At 36.5% G+C, this 18,292-nt stretch overlaps 1 protein-coding gene across 1 annotated transcript in view; it reads right to left on the bottom strand.

Moving 5' to 3' along the window:
• Positions 1–1,299: 1,299 nt before the first annotated feature.
• Positions 1,300–18,292, bottom strand: part of SAMTOR (S-adenosylmethionine sensor upstream of mTORC1) — a 38,461-nt gene continuing 21,468 nt past the window's right edge. The window contains 3 exon segments of the mRNA XM_076330677.1: positions 1,300–4,771; positions 9,766–9,880; positions 17,464–17,634. Of these exon segments, the coding sequence (XP_076186792.1) occupies positions 4,142–4,771; positions 9,766–9,880; positions 17,464–17,634 (916 nt within the window). The 3' untranslated portion in view covers positions 1,300–4,141.

The following is an 18,292-nucleotide window of genomic DNA, read 5'->3' as shown; positions in this document are numbered from 1 at the left end:
CAGGCAAAACAAAGGTAGTTCGACTTTGAATGAGTTTAGACAGCTGCTGCACAAGGGCTTTTTGAGCTGCAACAGGGCTGGCCTGCTGCAGATTTATGTCCTTTGTTCCTGTAATCCGTTCATCACAACCAGCCCCTTCATCCCCTTAGTCAAGAAGCACTGGTGCTGACGGGCAGCAGCTGGATACTCAAACATCTAAACTTCGACAGTCTGTCTTTCCTGCCTCAATTATTCAGACAACTGATTCACAAGAACCTCAGTCATCTCCAAAATCCTTTCCCCTCTTCAAATTTTAAATAAAACTGGCCAACAAGCCTAAAAGTTACATGGGTTAAAAAAAAAAAAGCTAAGAGGTTTTCCTTTAACAAGCAGAACAGTAGAAATCTAACTTGGTCAGTATGTGTCACCTGCTTCAGATGCTTTACCAGCATCATGGACAACACTTAGCTGGTACCGTATCTGTCCAACCGTGATTTAGGAATACTCTTCAAGCAACTATTTGTTGAACTTCTCAGAGAATATTTTACTTAAAAAGTAAAAACACAACTAAGTTTCTGTGCAAGTTTGTGAAATGCAATCCTTCTAAAAAAAAAAAATCTGCTATTCTACAGGTACACAACAATGAATTGAGGAAAATTAAGGAAATGAGGAAAAAGGAGTCAAAAATCTGAATACATACATATCCCAACTGCATGGAATCAAAGATACACTGCTGATTCATGGAGATACAATTAAAAAGACTTAGAATGATCACATTTTTAAGGACAAGTCAGCAAGTCTCCCTGAAGAAGAAAAGGGCAGAAAGATTCTGCAGGAAGCAATACTGAGGACAGCTGTGAAATCACATTTTCTGATCTTCACTGTCAAGTAAGAGACCAGAATATACCAGCTAGGCTCTGCAGTGCTAGGGACACACTTCAGTTCTGCTGAAATCTAATTTTCTTAGAATCTGGATCTGAGTAGGAGCCTTGCATTTCAGTTCTTTGGGTTTCTTTTCCCACTGCCATCCTTTCCCAACACCTCCAGTACTCAAAATCACTACGTAGAAAAATACAGCAATGACCTCAAAGGGCCAACGTACAACAGGGGCTGCAAAGATATTTCAGGGAGATAGAGGAGAAACTAAGAACATCTAGAGAGAGAGAAGAGAGGAACTGCATTAGAAAGTGGTCGCATCCTAAGCAGGCAGGCAAAGAAACATGATACAGGATCAACTGGAGGAACTCCAAAAACCCTTCTGTAAAGCAAAGACAACAACTGAGATGTAGAAGCTGAAACTGAACTACCAAATTTAACATCTTTACTATAATTCAGTTGTTTACAAAATAAACCCAACAGAACTATTTTCTTGACAATAAGGAAAATAACTATGCATTGGTTTCACTGGATTTCAGCATAAACCGATTGCACAGGAAGAAAAAAGGACGGCATCTCCACCCCAAAGAAACAATTTTTAAGAAGGTTTTCAGTTTGTTTTTTTTTTTTTAATAAATGTGCTTTGTTCACAAAAAGTAGTGACATAAAGACAACAGAAATGCAAATACACATTTTTCTCCTTTTCTTCTCCAGCACCTTAAGAACGAGAGATCTCTTGCAGTCATAATTTTCAAATATTTCATATCTGAGAAACATTCTTCTTGCACCAAAGCCAAATATCCAACTCCTGATATCACTTTATTGTTCAGAGAGGTATAAGTATTTATGTAAATCCCACTTTCCACCTCCACCACAATCTACTGTCCCTTGTAAAAAAAAAAAAAAAAAAAAAAAGAACACTTCAGGTATTTAGAATGAGCAGCAAGAAAACCAAGCTGTTGCGAATCTCAGGTCCCTAAACCACAAATACAATGGTGTCACCAACCAGCCAAAAAGGCTTAGATTTTAAATGTTAATATTTTAAACTATTTTGGGGGGATAAATCTTAGTCTGAATTGCTTTTTTGTATGAATCGCAAACCATTTTACATTAACCAATGCCAACATATATGTTAGCTGGTATATAACTTCTTTTAAAAAGAGTATCAGTTAAAATGTTAGGTACACTTTGAAGTATGCACAGATTAAGTTTCCATAAACAGTTGAATTTATAGCACCAATATTTTAGCTTTAACATGAACACTGCTGGAGTCAGTGGTTAACTGGGAAGAAGAAAGGCTTTGAATGACAAACATTTTAGTGAAAGTGAAGTGGTAAATCATTAGATGCAAATACTGACTTACAGCCAATTTTTAAGCCATTGTGTATTTCGTTAGAGAAGTAGTCTCTGTAAAAAAAATTTAAAAGTCAACCATGATACTTGTATGTCTAAACTTATTTTTTTTTTAACACATCAGAATATAGTTGCTTGGTTTGTATATAACTATCATTCAGATTAAATAACAAATTTGAATCAGGTATTAGGGGATGCTTTAAATTTAAGAATTGAGACACAAAAAGCTTACGTTAAAGAATGAAGCATTGCAGTCCAGTTCATGTTTGAGTGTAAGCAGGACCAATGCAGGAGGACTCTTTGTAGGAAATGGTATAAACGAAAAACAGGTAGGTCAAACTGTGACACTTGCAGTGCAAAACTTCAGTGGAAGGGTAAGTTTCATTTTTGTAGCAACCACTGTAAAATCCACACTACAACTTCAGTTTATCTGGTAACTTCTGTATTATAAATACAACATCGTAGGTTAATATGGTGTAAGGTATATTTCATCACAACCACCTGTAAAACTATAGATTAGTATTTTCTACCATGTTGCTGAAGTCAGTCTTAAAACCATGATGTGGCACCTAGTTCAAATCATTTATTATTAGGCACTTACATATAGATTTAACAGCCTAACATTCAAATCTGAAAATTCCGGCCATTATTTTTAAATGGAGGGAAATCTAAGCAAAACTAATACTGAATCCTCTGTTTTTACCACTGAACAGAATTGTTTTTTCCTGCAAAAACTCACGAATTTATTACACAAGTTAAAAAACTTAATAGATGTAAAACACTTCTGTTCCATCTCCTTACAGTGCAGACCAGTTTTCAGACAACTGGAGTTTTTATTTAACTAAACAAAAGATTTTTGGGTCCAAATAAGCAAACAAATAGTGTATATTAACTTCACTCGTGTGGTCTGAATACAGGTTTTTGTGCAAGTATGTGTATCCTTGAAAAACTTGTATAATGTTCCTTTTTACAAAATCGGTCTGTAGTTACTGTATAACTTGGGAGGTCTACAAGTAAGGACAACTAAAGAAAAAGTTGTTTGTTTTTAAAATGCATAAATAATTTACTTTAAAACATGACAAAACCCACCCTGTCCCCCAAAAAACACAGTTTGAAGAGAATACAGAACACCATCATTGGGGGAATACTGATATATGTTAGTGCTTGCACACTCATAAAACTGCAAAACCACGTTCCAGCTTTGAAGCGAAACATAATTGTCTAGACGTACCATACTCCTCTGGGGGGGATAACCTTCAGAAATCTCATGTCTAACTACTATTTATGCAATGAAATTTCACAGTATGTATAACTATGGATGAATATATTCCAGTGTTTCGGCGTTATCTCAATTTGGTGTTATCTCAAGAGGGCTGCAATAAACATAATATCAAATGTGCAAGCATTATATTTTCTCCAGCCCAGGCTTAACCAGAGTGAAACAAGTTTTGGAAAAAAGTTTTGTTCCATAATTAAGGGACATGTGTAACCAAGTGTCTTAACCTATCTGCACATTTAATTAAAGTGCAAATTATTTCTTCCTACATATACTTCTCAGAAGCCCACCAACTCCAGTGCCTTAAGCTCAACCACATTGAGTTAAAATATAGAAACAACATTTAGCAAATTAAATAGAATTCACACTTCACAGCACTAAAGAAAAGAATGGTACCTTTCTGGAAAAAAATTAGTGATACAAATCTAAAGAAAGTAACAGCAATTTATGCTATGACTGAGTCATTTGCATAAAACTTGTATTTTTTCCACTTTCATACAAGAATAAATTTTAAAATTCAAAAGTAGAAAAAAATAGCAAACTCTGTAAACCTTTGCATTTTCTTTATGCAAACCGTTTTTGTGTGTTGAGCCCATGTTAGTATAGCAAAATTAGTTAAGCAAGAGGTTGGACTGAAAGGGCGTTTCAACGACTACATTAACTTAGAAGCAATATAGGATCTTCTAGCTCATAGAAAGGAATTGAACTAGACTGGCTTTCTCCAGAGTCTGAGTCATAAGGAGCATCGGGTAGCTCCATAAAACCGTAAGCTAGCTGTTCATCTTCTGTATCTGATCGAACATAGCAGGAGGTGTTGGAATACTCCTCATCCTCTATACTGTTGAAATCCTGTGGGATATATAACATGCCTGGGTAGTTCCTGCTAACTAAGTCACTTGTTGTTTGCAGGGAAGTTTTCCTAAATGCCATCAGGTGCATGTGGGAAAACTTGGAATACTTGAAGCGTTTAAAACCCAGGGACTCTATGGCAATCTTCCAGCTTTTCATCATCATAGCCCGGCGATTCTGATGAGATGAATCAGGAGTTATTACAAGCAATAAGCCATTTAATACGAGAAGTTCATGTGCCTTCTTGCAGCATATCCATCGTTGATAGGGTGATGGAAAGTAAGAAAGGAGGAGTGAGAAAACGACGACATGGAACAGTTCTCCAGGTAGAGAATCGATGGGATTTTTCAGTTGCTTGAGAAAGGCATCTATAGCATCTTGTGCCAGTTGGAGAGGTTGCTGAATTTGAAGATTTAAGAAGTCACATTTGTATACACTCTGGTGGAATAAGAACAACAGAAAAAGCCAAAACAAACATCAAGGTTAGTTTAAAGAGCAAATACAATTCAAACCTACAGAATGATCAGTGATAACCTCTTCATTCTCTTGAGGAAAATTCAAGCCTGCTGAACATCCACCCTAGTTATTAAATCAAACAAGCTAACCAAAATTTAAAAATAATGCATATTTCCAGCTTTCACATTTGCAAAGAAAAATTTTAGATGTGCAGTAATTTACTGGAGATTTGATAGCTGAGAACTGTTCATTTAAAAAAAAAAATTAGCCCGAACAGTTGATTTGACACTTTGTTCTATCTCACAAATGATTTTAAAAGAACTCAGATAAGCCTACATTGCTTTTGTTTCTCCAGATGCTGGAAGCACAAAGTATCCCCTATTGACTGCCAAAACTCCATGTTTTCCTAGTATACCATACATTGTCAAGATAGTTGCATATTAAAATGTGGCAATAGCATGAAACAATGGAATTCTTAAAATTTACATCTAAATTATGTGGTGGTTTGTTTTTTGCTTTTGGTTTGTTTTGTTGGTTTTTTTTTTTTTAATAAACCTGAAATCAGTAATTAGAAAATTTGATACCTCAGTATTTCCAGCAGTTCTTTAAAGAATCCAGGAAACTTAGTAGTTTGGTCACTTGGAAAAAAGTGACATTCCTTACTGGCACAGAAACATAAAGAAGTTACAGCAAGGCAAGATATGTTAGGAAGTTACAGCACGCTGCCTGCTTTGCAGCAGTGATGCAGGTCCATATTTTAACCTTGCTGTAAATACAAAGTATAGCGGTACACATTTGGGCAGTTACGAAAGTAAGGTAAGGGCTTTAAATTCATCTGTCGATCATTTGTGTGCTCAAGCTGCTGAAGACTGGAAATGACACCACAATACAACGTACAGAAGAATAAGTTCTTAACATCCTTAATCACACAGCACTCAAAAAATAAGAGTTACAGTATGATATTCATGTTTAAGCTTTGACACTTTATATTAATCGAAATCTGGGCTGACTTCTCTAATAAAAAAGGTATTAAGCTACAAGGCTTCAACATAATAGCAACAAAAATTGTTATTAATGTCTAGAGAATGTGCAGTGAACGACAGATTTCTAAACAGGTAAGTGAACATGAAAGCAGAGACATAACATTCTGCGGAGCACATCTGAAAGGTGGAGTTAGATCTGTTGCATTTTCATACTGAAAAAATATTTATAGTGTGTTTTATGAAACTATATTCAAAAGAGATCACTAGAACACTACTGTAGAGGTATTCATAAAGCACCTGATATGCAAATTTGTTTCCAAGTAGAAGAGAATGTTATTTCTGTTTATATAAAAATCACATTCTCTTCTGAGAATATGCAGTAAATTAGAAAAAGTAATCAATGTTAAAAAAAAAACCCAAAACCAAACTGTGATTCATTTTTCAGTAGCTTTAATCTTGGCCTCCAATTTGCAAAAATCAAGAAATAGACTTGCATTATGTGGCTATAATCAAGAAATTTTAATTGCAACCATTATACCTGCAGGGCTATATTCTGCTTCCTTGTAATATTTAGAGCAGGAAATTAACAGCAGTAATTTCATTATATCCTCTAATAAGTTTTAAAAGAAAGAAGTGCTTTGAAGAGTAATTGTTCAGAGTAACATGCTAACTATACTTAGAAGCAAGACTTAAAACGTTAGAGGTTATACATACACAGTTCAAAAAACAATTTAGACTGCAAGTATTTCTCAGTAGTGGAAAAATATTCATAAAACATTATGCAGAAATAATGTTAAAGAATTTCAGGACTAAAGTATGTTTCAAGTGGAATTTGAACTCCGCAGGCAGTTTTAGGACAAAAACGCTGCTAAACTAGAGATTGCTACTGAACTCTAGATATACAAGTCTTGAACTGATGTTGAAGTCAGTTAGACTGAAGAGTCAGTTAGACACTGAAACAGCAGTCATATTTCAGTGCATCCACTGACATTTAAGAACACAATCCTACTTGTACTTTCAGATTTTTAATTCCAGTACTCTTCCAGCCTCTTTTTTGTCTCAGACAATATTTATTCCAATATAGCATGTTTCCCAGCAGTATGAAATTCTATTTGGATTTTCCCAAAGTGGAGATTCTCTCTTCATTCCAATTTTGCCTTTTTTTTTTTTTTTTTAAGTGTAGACAAATTAAACTCCTTCAAGAAAATAACCACTGCTAATTATACTCCAGAATATCTGTGTTACAAGCAGAATGTTTGAAGGAATGTCCAACAAAAACACCAAGTCAAGAAGAAACCTGCTCCGCTTACCCCTGTTTCAGTTCCCTCTTCCTAGTTTATAATACTGCATGTTTCCCTTACACCAAGTGTACCTTACACCAAGACACTGAAAGTGATGAGTGAACAATGCCTAACTAAAGAGAATACCAAACTTTTCTTGGTGCAGACCCACCCCAATCAAAACACAAACCCAGATTACCATATTCCCATATTCATAGCTCTACAGTTCACATTTTCACTCTGAAACATACAGATTCCAAACAGTTTGAAGACATTCATTCTTTCATTATATAACTAACATTTCAGTTCCTCTCCTACTTTTTCCACAATTACATCCTTCTTATTCCTCAAGTTAGCGGAAGTATTTTTATTTTACTCAACTACTTGGTCTATAGCCAAAGCATTTCTATATGCAGAAAGTGGATTAACCTATTTTTATTAATAAAGAAGGAATTATTTAACCCTCTATTCAATATTATTCAAGAAACTGGATTTCCTAAGAAGCCTCTATGCTTCAATGTGTTTCAAAAAGTATTTTGGTATCTTATCTAAAAGATCTGCTAAATCAGAAGATTTTACCAGTTCCTCTATTTTCAGCTTCTACCACTAAGTTATCAGATCCATTTTTCAGGTCAGACAACGACATTAACTACCATAAGAACCCTCTGGCTGTTACACTGAAGTTTCAAATCAGTGCAGGCAACTGCTGGCCTAAAGATAAATTTATTCAGGAGGTTATGGTGCTGATGCAGCTCAAAGTACAGTCATCTTGAATACATCAGGTCTTATTAATTCTGTTTTGGAGGTGGGCCTAAGCTTTTTCCAGCAGATGAGTTTCAGTGTACAAATTGTACTCCACATCACCCCAAGGACACTTGCTAGCTAGGCTGCAAGGTGCCCTGAACACACCAAAGTATCCAAGAGGATGGAAGTAAGAGAAGCTGGTGAGCCCGAGACAGGCCTCAAAATAACTACATTGATCTGTACAGTAGCACTCCGTGGAGTTCCTATCATCCAGCTATGCTACTGTGTCAGATGACAAGAAATCAATTAGCTTATCGTTCCCTTGTACTGGGAGAGAGCCTGAAGAACTGGTTAGTACGTAGAAAGTGCAGCTACCTGACTACTCCCTCTCCTGTTGTCTGGCCTGGATTACTCGCGTTTCTCCATTACATCCACAGAAGTAACCTTTCTGGGTCTCTTCCAATAATGGTTTTGGTCGCTGTACATTTAAATTGTTTTTCATGAGAACAAAAGTAATTTTCATATGAAAACAGCATGATAGATCAGATAGCAAAATATTAACTATCCGTACCCCAACATTAATGGTTAGATTCAGCTCATGTAACTTCAGGTGCCTAGGCTCCCATTATAGTCACTGGAGAGCTAGTCAATACAGCCCACGAGGTCAGAACACAATTCACCAGGAAACAGCAGACGTTTAGGTTTCACTGACTATTTTTAATAGATCACCCCTGACTGCAGTTGGAACATAGACCCTCAGATGTAGACACCCATGCTCTATGTACCTTAGCTGGAAATTTACTTCCATGTATTACCATTTTAGATGCCACAGGCTGCCACTTCAGTGGCATGTGTCTCCTTGCAGCCCTATGCAGATGTCCTACAGCCTCTTAAGTGGTGGAAGGCAATCATGTTTGGGCAACTGATATCTATTCTTCAAATTAGGCAACATGGAGTTCACTCAAAGTTTCTTTGTGTTTTAGATGAAACTCACACTGAATTGCTTTAAAAAGCAATTTATCAGACTCAGGTTTTTTTTTTTCAAGAATATCTTTCATTATCTCTAAGCATATATGCAAAAATGTAAATTAGGTGTTAGTGGACTAAACCTGGTGACCACAACAAAATACCATGTATTTAGCATGTAAACCACACTGCAGCAAATAAGAGAACATTACTTTTAAGTTAACTATATTGTACTCGTACATTTCTTCTCACCTCTCCACTTCTAGAGAGGTTTACCTTAGGCAACTGATTTTAACAGAGCCTGATTTTAAACTGGAAGTGGTCAAGATGTGTATGGTCAAAGGGTTTTCTGTTTTCTGTCAGAAATGCATTCCATTCTGTATCTTTTCATTTTCATTCCGCTTTGTCATTTGGCTTGGTTGATAAATGCTATTAGGACTGACAAAAGTTGGGTGAAGAGCAAAAGACAGAAAGAACATATGATTACAGCAGAATTAATGCATTTGAGGACCTTATTACCTAGAGAAAATGAAGCAATTTACCCCAAAAATGCTGATAAATTTGTCCTCAGGATTGCGGAAGTTCAATAATACGTTCAATAATACTCACCAAGTGCAGTCACTGATCATTTCTTTCTGTCAGCAAATGCAACTTCTGAGAGGTTCATGCCTAAGCATAAGCCTACTCAATTTTTATTTATGCCTTTTAAGATGCAAGGACTCATCTGAAAAGCCATTAAAAGATGGCTACTAAAATTTTCCAATTTTAAGATTCACAACTGCATTACAAAGGCATAACTCTTGAAAAAAAAATCAGATTTTTAAAACAAAACACAACTACAGTTGTGTTCATGAACAGGCTGTTCATGGGAAAAGGTAGTAGGAGGGCCACAGTTCCTTTTAAAGCACAGATATTTAAGATACATACTTTTTTACAGTCATTTTGAAGCATTCTAAAATACCTGAGAATCAAATTTATATTAAATTCAGCAAACATTACATACCTCAACAGCTGGAACAATATCTATGCCAACTGTCAGAAATTCTTCAAACTTCAGAAACGGATTAAAGCAGCTACCAACATCAAGTAATCTGATCTTCCCCAAGGAGTGGAGCAATCTAAGAAGCAGCAAGAATTCAGTTTTATCAAAGGTTGTTTTTGAAGCTATATTCTGAATTAAAATTTCAGATAACTAATGCAAAAAAATTCTCATAGAACATCACAGTAGTGACTAATAGAAGTGAATGCCATACTTGAATTGCTGAGATACCTAAAGAACCAAGCTCCATCAGTAAAGCAGATGGTCCTCAAGTGGAAGAGTTGAGCAGTTACAGCTGCTCTGAACATACTATTAACTGGTGTAGTAGTTACTTTCTTACAGTTAGAAAGTAGTTTCTAACTAACTTGTAGTAAGAAACTAAAATAGCAACTTATGTGTCCACTAGACAGGCTTTCTCTATTGCCTTGTGTTTCCCACTTAACTTTTTGTAGCTTTTATTGGTGTTGAAGTCACACAAGTCAGAGTTAAAATTTCAGAAGTTTAAAAGAGAAACTGACAAAACTTCATGACCTGTCTACTTGTCAGTCCCATTTTAAAGATCATCTGAAGTCAAGTGCCATAATTGGTTTAGTAAAGACAAGAGAACACATAATGGTCTTCCAAGGTAAACAAACAAACAATCTAAAAAATGAAAGCATTTAGTTATTGCCTGCAGAAATTTTAAAATATTTTATTTGCTTTATGTTAGCTAATATTTTTTAAAATGCTGGAGGTTCACTCCAATTCTATTTTCAGTGGATGCTGTGAAAGAGTTAGATCAGCCCATGCAGAGCCACAAACTTAAAAACTGGCTGCTCAAGTTGTAGGGGAGTTATTCTGAACATCTAAATGAACCGAAGTATTCCCTCAAAACTACTTGGAAAAAAAAAAGTCTATTCCATGCCATACAATCAGTTTTCTTTTGGAGTATCCAAAAGCTTTTTGGTGAGAAATAGTCAAAAATAGCCATCTGGTTTAGGAAAGAGTCCTAATCAGAGTACTTCTGAAGTACTCAAAAATGAAAATTTATCCCATAAGAATTCTGGAGAACATTTTAGTAAGCCAAAAATGTATCTCCTTATCTGCCACTGTGTGATGACCCTACTATTCAAGGTGAAATTATAGATAAGAAGGCCAATGGCTGTAATACTAAACTATGCTACCAAACAATAAAAGGTGAATGATTAAAAAAAAAAAGGGAGGGGTAGATTAACTTGAGAAATCATGACTACTGCTTGGACTGATAGAAAGCAGTTGACAGACTGCTGCGGACACTTTAATACTTTAGTTCCAGAATGCTGCAGAAATTGCACATATTCCCTTCCAAAACATCATGGGGAAAAAACCCAACAAACCAACCAAAACAAAACAAAACCCACACTGAATAACTGCCCGTTATCTTCTCAACCAGATCCCAAAATTTCCTGGGGTAAAAAAAAACTGGAGGAGTGGGAGATCAGAAAGAAAATAGCAGACTGAAGAAACGAAGAGAGGACATTCTTGTACTGTCTGGTGGAAACTCCCATTATAGCACAGCAGAAGATATGCTAGATGATGGCAGATGAGATTCGCCTTTTCTTTGGAAGCTCTGACATCATCTGTGACCAACTGCAAAACCAATCTGAAATGCCTTTATGAAGATTAAGACATCATTGCTCTTTTCTTTAAGTTAAATATATAGTTTAAAAAAGAAAAAAAGGACGCCTGGCAACTTTTGAGGACAGTGACTGCTGCCTTGCCTCTGAGAGCATTCTTATCTTCCAAAGGATAGTCTCCTTGACCGATGCCTAGAGGAACATTTGTGGTCTTCAAGTTTGCAACCACAGGCATTTTCTTCATGACTAACGCAGTTACCAGTATATATAATCTAGCATCAGATAAGATTAATGCACCTGTACAGAAGTACTGGCAGTCAGCTATCTCGTCGTCATTTAAAGGTTTTGCCTCGTCCTGGCACTTAGTTTGTCTAGCCTGATAAGCCGTCCCTCTTAAAAGACTTAGAATTTGAATGTTGCACTCAGTTATCACTAATATCAAGGACTCAGCTGTTGAATACATCCTATAATCAAAGACATTCTTTAGTTTTTTTATTTTCCTTGCATTCTGAATTTGGAGGCCCCTACTGTTTATTCTTTCTTTGCAATTGCAACGAACCAGTAAATGCTGGAGTTGAACAATTCTGTTCAAGTCCACTAGTACAGACTTTACATCTGCCTGTTCTGTAAAAAACACAACTTGATGAGTGCATCCACGTATCAAAAAAAAAAAAGAAAACATACAGCACCTAGCACCCAACAGTTTGAGCTGTTTCTATTGGATCATTTACAGCGCTGCATCTAAAAACTTCCATCATTATTTGTAAGACCTTAGAATACCCAAAATCCATTAATAGAGGCAAACAAACGCAAACTCACAGCTTTTATATGGAATTCACAGGGAGGACAATGATAACTTTCCAGCAAGCAAATGTTGCTTTTTGCTTCAAGTTTCTGTAGCCAATATCAATTGGCATCTCCAAAATATCATTTGTGATCTTTCTGGGAAACATTCAGCCCTAGAGAGACAGAAAACTGCAGAAACTTTCAGAAACAGATCTGCAAGGCCAATGGAGTCCCAACAAAGCCATGGCTGTACTCACAGCAACAACAAAGCAGTAAGGAATACTGCAGAAAAAAAAATCTTTAAGCAGCAATAAAGAGATCTGGGCTCTCTGTGCTCCTCCTAAACTCCCCACGATCCACCACAGAGAAGATGTTGGAGAAGCAGGAGAAGATTTCTCGTTGCATTCAGCAGAACAATAATGCCAAATTTAAGGATTTTGCTTCTACATAGAACAGAAGATATCCAGGTGATACGTCTGTCAAAATACCAGCATCACCAAGGCAAATAGTGCAACAATTACTTTTAAGTTAAAAATCACACACATTACTGGGCTACCCTGTAAGTCAGTCAGTACTGAGATTTCAGAATGAAGATGATAGCAACAATTTTTTCTCAGCTTGGATGCCAATCACAATGTAATCTGTACAACAGGAATTTGAACACTGCAGAGGGACCATTCAGATCCTAGTGGCCATAAATCACAAACACGGGCTGAAGTCAAGTGATGTCTTTTTTCACGTTAAGACTAGTACGACATTTCTCAGACCAGCACATCTCCTTGTCTAGCAAATGGAGACACTAATGGCAGATTCTTTTTCAAACACATAAACATATGTCTGTATGTACGCTTGCATTCTACGTAAGAGTCCAATGGTAACAGCAAAAGAATAGAAGACACGTGGGACCACAGGAAACACAACGTGACTCTATAGTGCAGAGAAAACTTCCCATAAAGAAGAGTGACAGCCTCTAGAGATCTTAACATTTTCCATTTAAAGTGTTTGATGAAATACTTGTACAGATTAAAATTAAGCAGCACAACCCAGAACCCTCTAATCTCCAGGAGAGCCCACTTTACCTACAGTAGAGTGAAAAATCACTGTGTTGTATTCTGTCTTCCTTTCTTACAAAACCTGCATTCTTGGCTGCAGCGTTACTTTTGACTGGGTGAAGGGGGACAGAACTTCAGAGTACTACAGCATTGGGGCACACTTCTGGAAAGCTACAACTCTGGATTCCAAGCTGAGCAGAAGCCAGAAACTCTCTTCTACACTAACAGACAACAGATCTAAGGCATTTGATACAGGGCAAATTCACAGATAGGTGTGTCACATCCAAGGAGCCTTGTAGTCTAAGTTCAATGCAAATGTACTTTGAAGCCTTAAAAGTAGCAGAGATGCCGATGCTCGCTTATGTCTTGACTTCCCGTTGCCTGTCAGGTTTTGCTGCCTCTCAGAACACAGGTGCAATGAATCGCTTAGTAGCAATTCTCAGGCTGCCAGTCATCAGTAGGAACAGGATCCTAGTTAGGTGCTTGAAATAATTTTGAACCTCTTCAGAAGCACTTAGATTCGGTCACTGAACATATACAGAGAGCACAGACCACCAATTCAGATGGTCTGAAAGACCACTGGTTCAAATACCCACTTTTTCAGCACTGTAACTCTTAAGTCTCTCCTCAGTGAGACTCTCTTATTCTCTCCTCAGTGAGAATATAACTGTAATTGAGGTGACAATCACTGATCCAGTGAGCCAATGACTTTGTTAGAAATGTAGTCTTGCTGAATTCATTGATAATCACCCTTGAACCCCCTGTTTCCTAATGATTTTCAGTCAAGGCAACATTAAAGGCAAGGGAAGTACTTTGCCACTGTAGGTAATCTCCAAGCACATTCTGAATCCACAGGATTCTCCAATGCATTAGTGTACAGATAGAAAAACAAAATGTGAAGAGTTAAAGATCAGAAACTGGTAAAGAAATGTACATAACCTGGGAAATTAGTGCACTTTAAATATATCCCACACTTGTTTATTTCAAGAACTTTATTAAATGGACTGTAGCTCCTGATTATTAGCCCTTTTAAAAATGCCCCTATTATTCAACTAGGTGCTGTACAGGTAAGTGACATTTTCTCTTGGAAGTAGATAGAAATAGAGCAGTTATATGACCATAAGGAAAGTCACGTTATCTCTGAGATTAATCACTTCAAGTGCTGATCTCCTAGTTTACAGTTTTCAATTACTCTATTATTTATCAAGGATGGGAGGGGGAAAAAAATTCAGAAGCCTTATGCTGCTGTCAGAAGAGCAGAACAAAGCTATACATCTGGTTCTGAGTGGCAACACTGGTATGCCTCAAGTCTCCTGTAACATCCACGCATAAAGATATCCAACGGGAAGGTCTAGCTTGCTGAGATACATATGAAAGAAGGAATGTACCTTAAGAGACAGTCAAACCAGCACCTGAGAAGAATCCATACCAAAAAGGTTGTGATTTTTACCATTAAGGATAAAAAGCAAGACTGCTTAATTTGATGGAAAAAGAAGAGAAACAATACTCAAAAAGAGAACAAAGAGGGGACTGATTTATTGAAACAGCAGATAACAGCCATTTTTATCTTGCAAGACTGAGCCATTTTGATGTCCAGCATCACATCAGGTGTAGTTGTAATGTTAGAAACGTAAGAACTCATTCTGGGATGGAAGGAAGTACTGTGGACAATACTTTAACTTGTCATATAGATTAAAGTAAAAAGGGACTGTTCACATTAGTTATTTCTGTGAGACTCACCAGTTTTAATCTGGCAAAGAGGTGAGCAACATGAGCAACTGGAAATGGGTTCAAAGCAGCTGAGTGACTTTGAGTTGCAGTAAGCTTTGCACTTCTGGTTCCTATGACGTTTCCTACCATCACCTTTAAGAGCTGGCTGAATGCTTCCTACTTCTGTCCACATCTCCCAGCGTCTTTTTCACTGCCTGTGGAACCTTTTAATTCCTGAGCTAGCTTTGCTCCTTATCAAGCAAAGTACAGTGGCTTGCCAGTAAAGGTAAGCTCAGAAAGAGCTCCTACATAAGCAACCTGTTTTTAATTCTACTTGAAAGAGAGTTATATATGGGAAGATCAAAGTTATTGTCTTTACACTTAGAGTAAAACAAAAAATCACATGCTTAGCCATACCTATAGACAACTCCACAACTCTTATCTGTAGCGTTACATTACCAGAATGGAGTGACAGTATTTGAACAAGCATGTGTGTGTGTAGGTTCCCCCATACCCCTTGTACCAAGACCTCACCACGATTCAAAGACTTCACTAATTGATCAGTGTAGACATGGTAGAAAAGCATTTCAGGAGAAAAGTATGCTTTGTGTAAGACACAATCCATTTTCATTCTGGTAAACTTTGTGATTTCTTCTATAAGGCATAGAGGAAGAAATTGAATTTTGATTTCTCTGGGCAGCAACTTTGAACAGCTATGCCTTGTTGCTTTAAGGTCTGTACAGCTACTAAAAATCTTACTACCATTTGTTGCTTACTCAGGTAAATATTATTAATCTTGCCTTTGCCAGGTATGTCTTTATGTATGTATGTATCTTTGTATGTATCTTTAAAGTTTTGAGAATGACGATAAAAATCATCATCACCCACTATATTAATACTTTTACAGTTATTAAAAACTTCTCTATTAACTACTTTTTATATGCACTAGTCAGACCAAAAGGTAAGGCTACCGACTACTGGTAGCAAGAAGAAACTCATGTGAAGTTAGCTCCGCAACGGCCATTACAAACTCTGTACAAAGTATGAAGATAGAGCACACGCAAAGAGAGAGCTAATGCTTTGTCATGACAAGGCCTCCCACTGGAAGACAAATCAACTTTAAGTAGTGTATGATCATCAAACCTATTGATTTAAACAAACAAGTACCAACAAATTGCTATTTATAGTAATGCTAAAATTATCTGTTAACAAATGCCAGCATTATTGAGATGTTATAAGGTATTAGTATCTCATCAGCCCTTTGTGCAGAAGTGCCTGGCAGTTCTCATTAAAAACAGGTATTCATTTTGAGGCTGACTTAGCAAAATGAGCACTAAAAAGAGGAGTTGGTGGGGGAAGTCTGCTTATGAGAAGCCACTACCTTCACTTTGGAAGCATCTGTTTTGTCTTGTCATAAGAGGACAACAACAGGGAAAATGTTTTCATTTTGCCTGTAACTATTCAACTACATACACATTTGGGATCTTTATGCCTTTTGCAAGTTACTTCACAAACATGAGAAACCACAAAAGATGCCAGCTCATAGGGACAGACACATCTGCTAATAACATCAGTAACATTCTAATTCCTTTCCTAACTAATACTCTATCTAACTTAAAGTGCTGATCACAGAAGACGTGCTACAATAATGAGAAAAATCTCTTCACAGAACAGAAAAACCACTGTTGCAGACAATTGTAGGAACTGGTCTATAATGAATAGGAAGCAAGTCATAAGTGTAACATTTAGTGATAATATGCTTATACATTCATTATTCCATTATACTTGCAAAATATTAAGTTATTTCCATCACACGTGGAATAGCCACAAACATGACCCATGTTATTTAGGAAAAAAAGGAGCATGGGACTGTAACTGAGATAAAGCTACTCCTGAATGCAATAACTAAAATTCTTACTTGAGTGAAGGTCAAAAACAAAATTAAAACTGTTGTTAGGAAAATACCTCAAGGATACTACAACTTCTGCAGAGCCAGTCATCAGAAAGCTAGCACATTTAAAATTAAGGGTTATAATTCAAAATTGCTTTTGAAGTGTATAATTGGAATCAAGAGTTTCTCTGCAATTATTTATTAAGAGAAAGTTTTAAGTACTCCGATATTTACATTTGGCACTTAGTACTTACATAAGCAATTGACTTTCCAACAATGCTGAACAGCCATTACATTCTAACCTAACTACTGTCTTCCTTATTTCACCTCAAGGTTTAATATAAGTTGCATTACACACCAATGACATACAAAAGTGAAATTGCTCTAACACTTAAATGAAGATGACTACGTTGTCATTCTCAAGCAATTTTTTTATGGCATCCACCAAAATATACTACAACATAAGTATTTCTTGAAACATGTAGATATGTTCACATGAAAATGCCCTTTCTTAACTATTAAAAATACATCAGACTGATCTAGTATGTTATGGGGAAAAAACGTCCAGGTAAGTCTTATCACACACAGAAGCGGAAAAAAAAAAGTCTGGAAAACAAGTAAAACTTACTCTTCTGTTATAGCTTCATGATTTGTCAAGCCAAAGTTTGGCAAGGGATCAATCTTGGGAGCCTGGGTAACATTTAAAGCTGGAGTGGTCTTGGAAGTAAGAAGTGCTCTTTTTTCATCTTTCTCAAGTGCTTTTCTTTTCCCACCGTTCTGAAAATATTCTCGGCATACACTGAAAAAACAAAAAGAAAAAATCCCCAGAAAAACAGAATGCTATTTTTGGTCATTACTATAGATAAGACACAAGACAGAGGTTTAAAAGATAAGTGCTGTCAGCTTTTAAACAAATCTGGGTTTTACTGCAGCTTTGGTAAATCAGCTTTAGGAAAGATGCAATACACCCAAAGACACACTTGAAGTCGATCGGTGTTTTATTTCCAGAAATTAGGCCGTAAGTCGCAGTCGAGTAAACAGATTCAAAATAGTTTTATCTGGATAGACTTTTAGAGCAAGACAGAAGAAGTCTTGTCAGAACATCACCAGAGGGTAAACTTCAGCTGTCACCTGAGCACCACAGTTCTCCACTAAGGTGCAAACAGTTATTAACTAGTTCCCCATAAATGCAGGGGCTTTTGTGCATAATGTGGGGGAAAAGAAACATAATCCAGGCTTGTGCGCTAACTTACATACACCAGTTTTTAATTTTAATTGAGTTTGCCTGGGGTATTTTTTGTTTTTAAGTAACAGGTATCTGCAGTAGCTATATTATTGTGGAAGACTAACTTCCAATTTTTTCCCATACTTAATTATTTTGCTAATAGGAATGAGAACAAAATAATCTGGTCATACCTGAACAGAAATTTTAACCAGTTTAAAGGAATGAATGTTAT

The sequence above is a fragment of the Aptenodytes patagonicus genome, chromosome 1 (assembly GCF_965638725.1).
Source record: "Aptenodytes patagonicus chromosome 1, bAptPat1.pri.cur, whole genome shotgun sequence".
Lineage (NCBI taxonomy): Eukaryota > Metazoa > Chordata > Aves > Sphenisciformes > Spheniscidae > Aptenodytes > Aptenodytes patagonicus.
The sequence above is the reverse complement of the archived record's forward strand: the minus strand, read 5'-3'. Positions and strand labels throughout refer to the sequence as shown.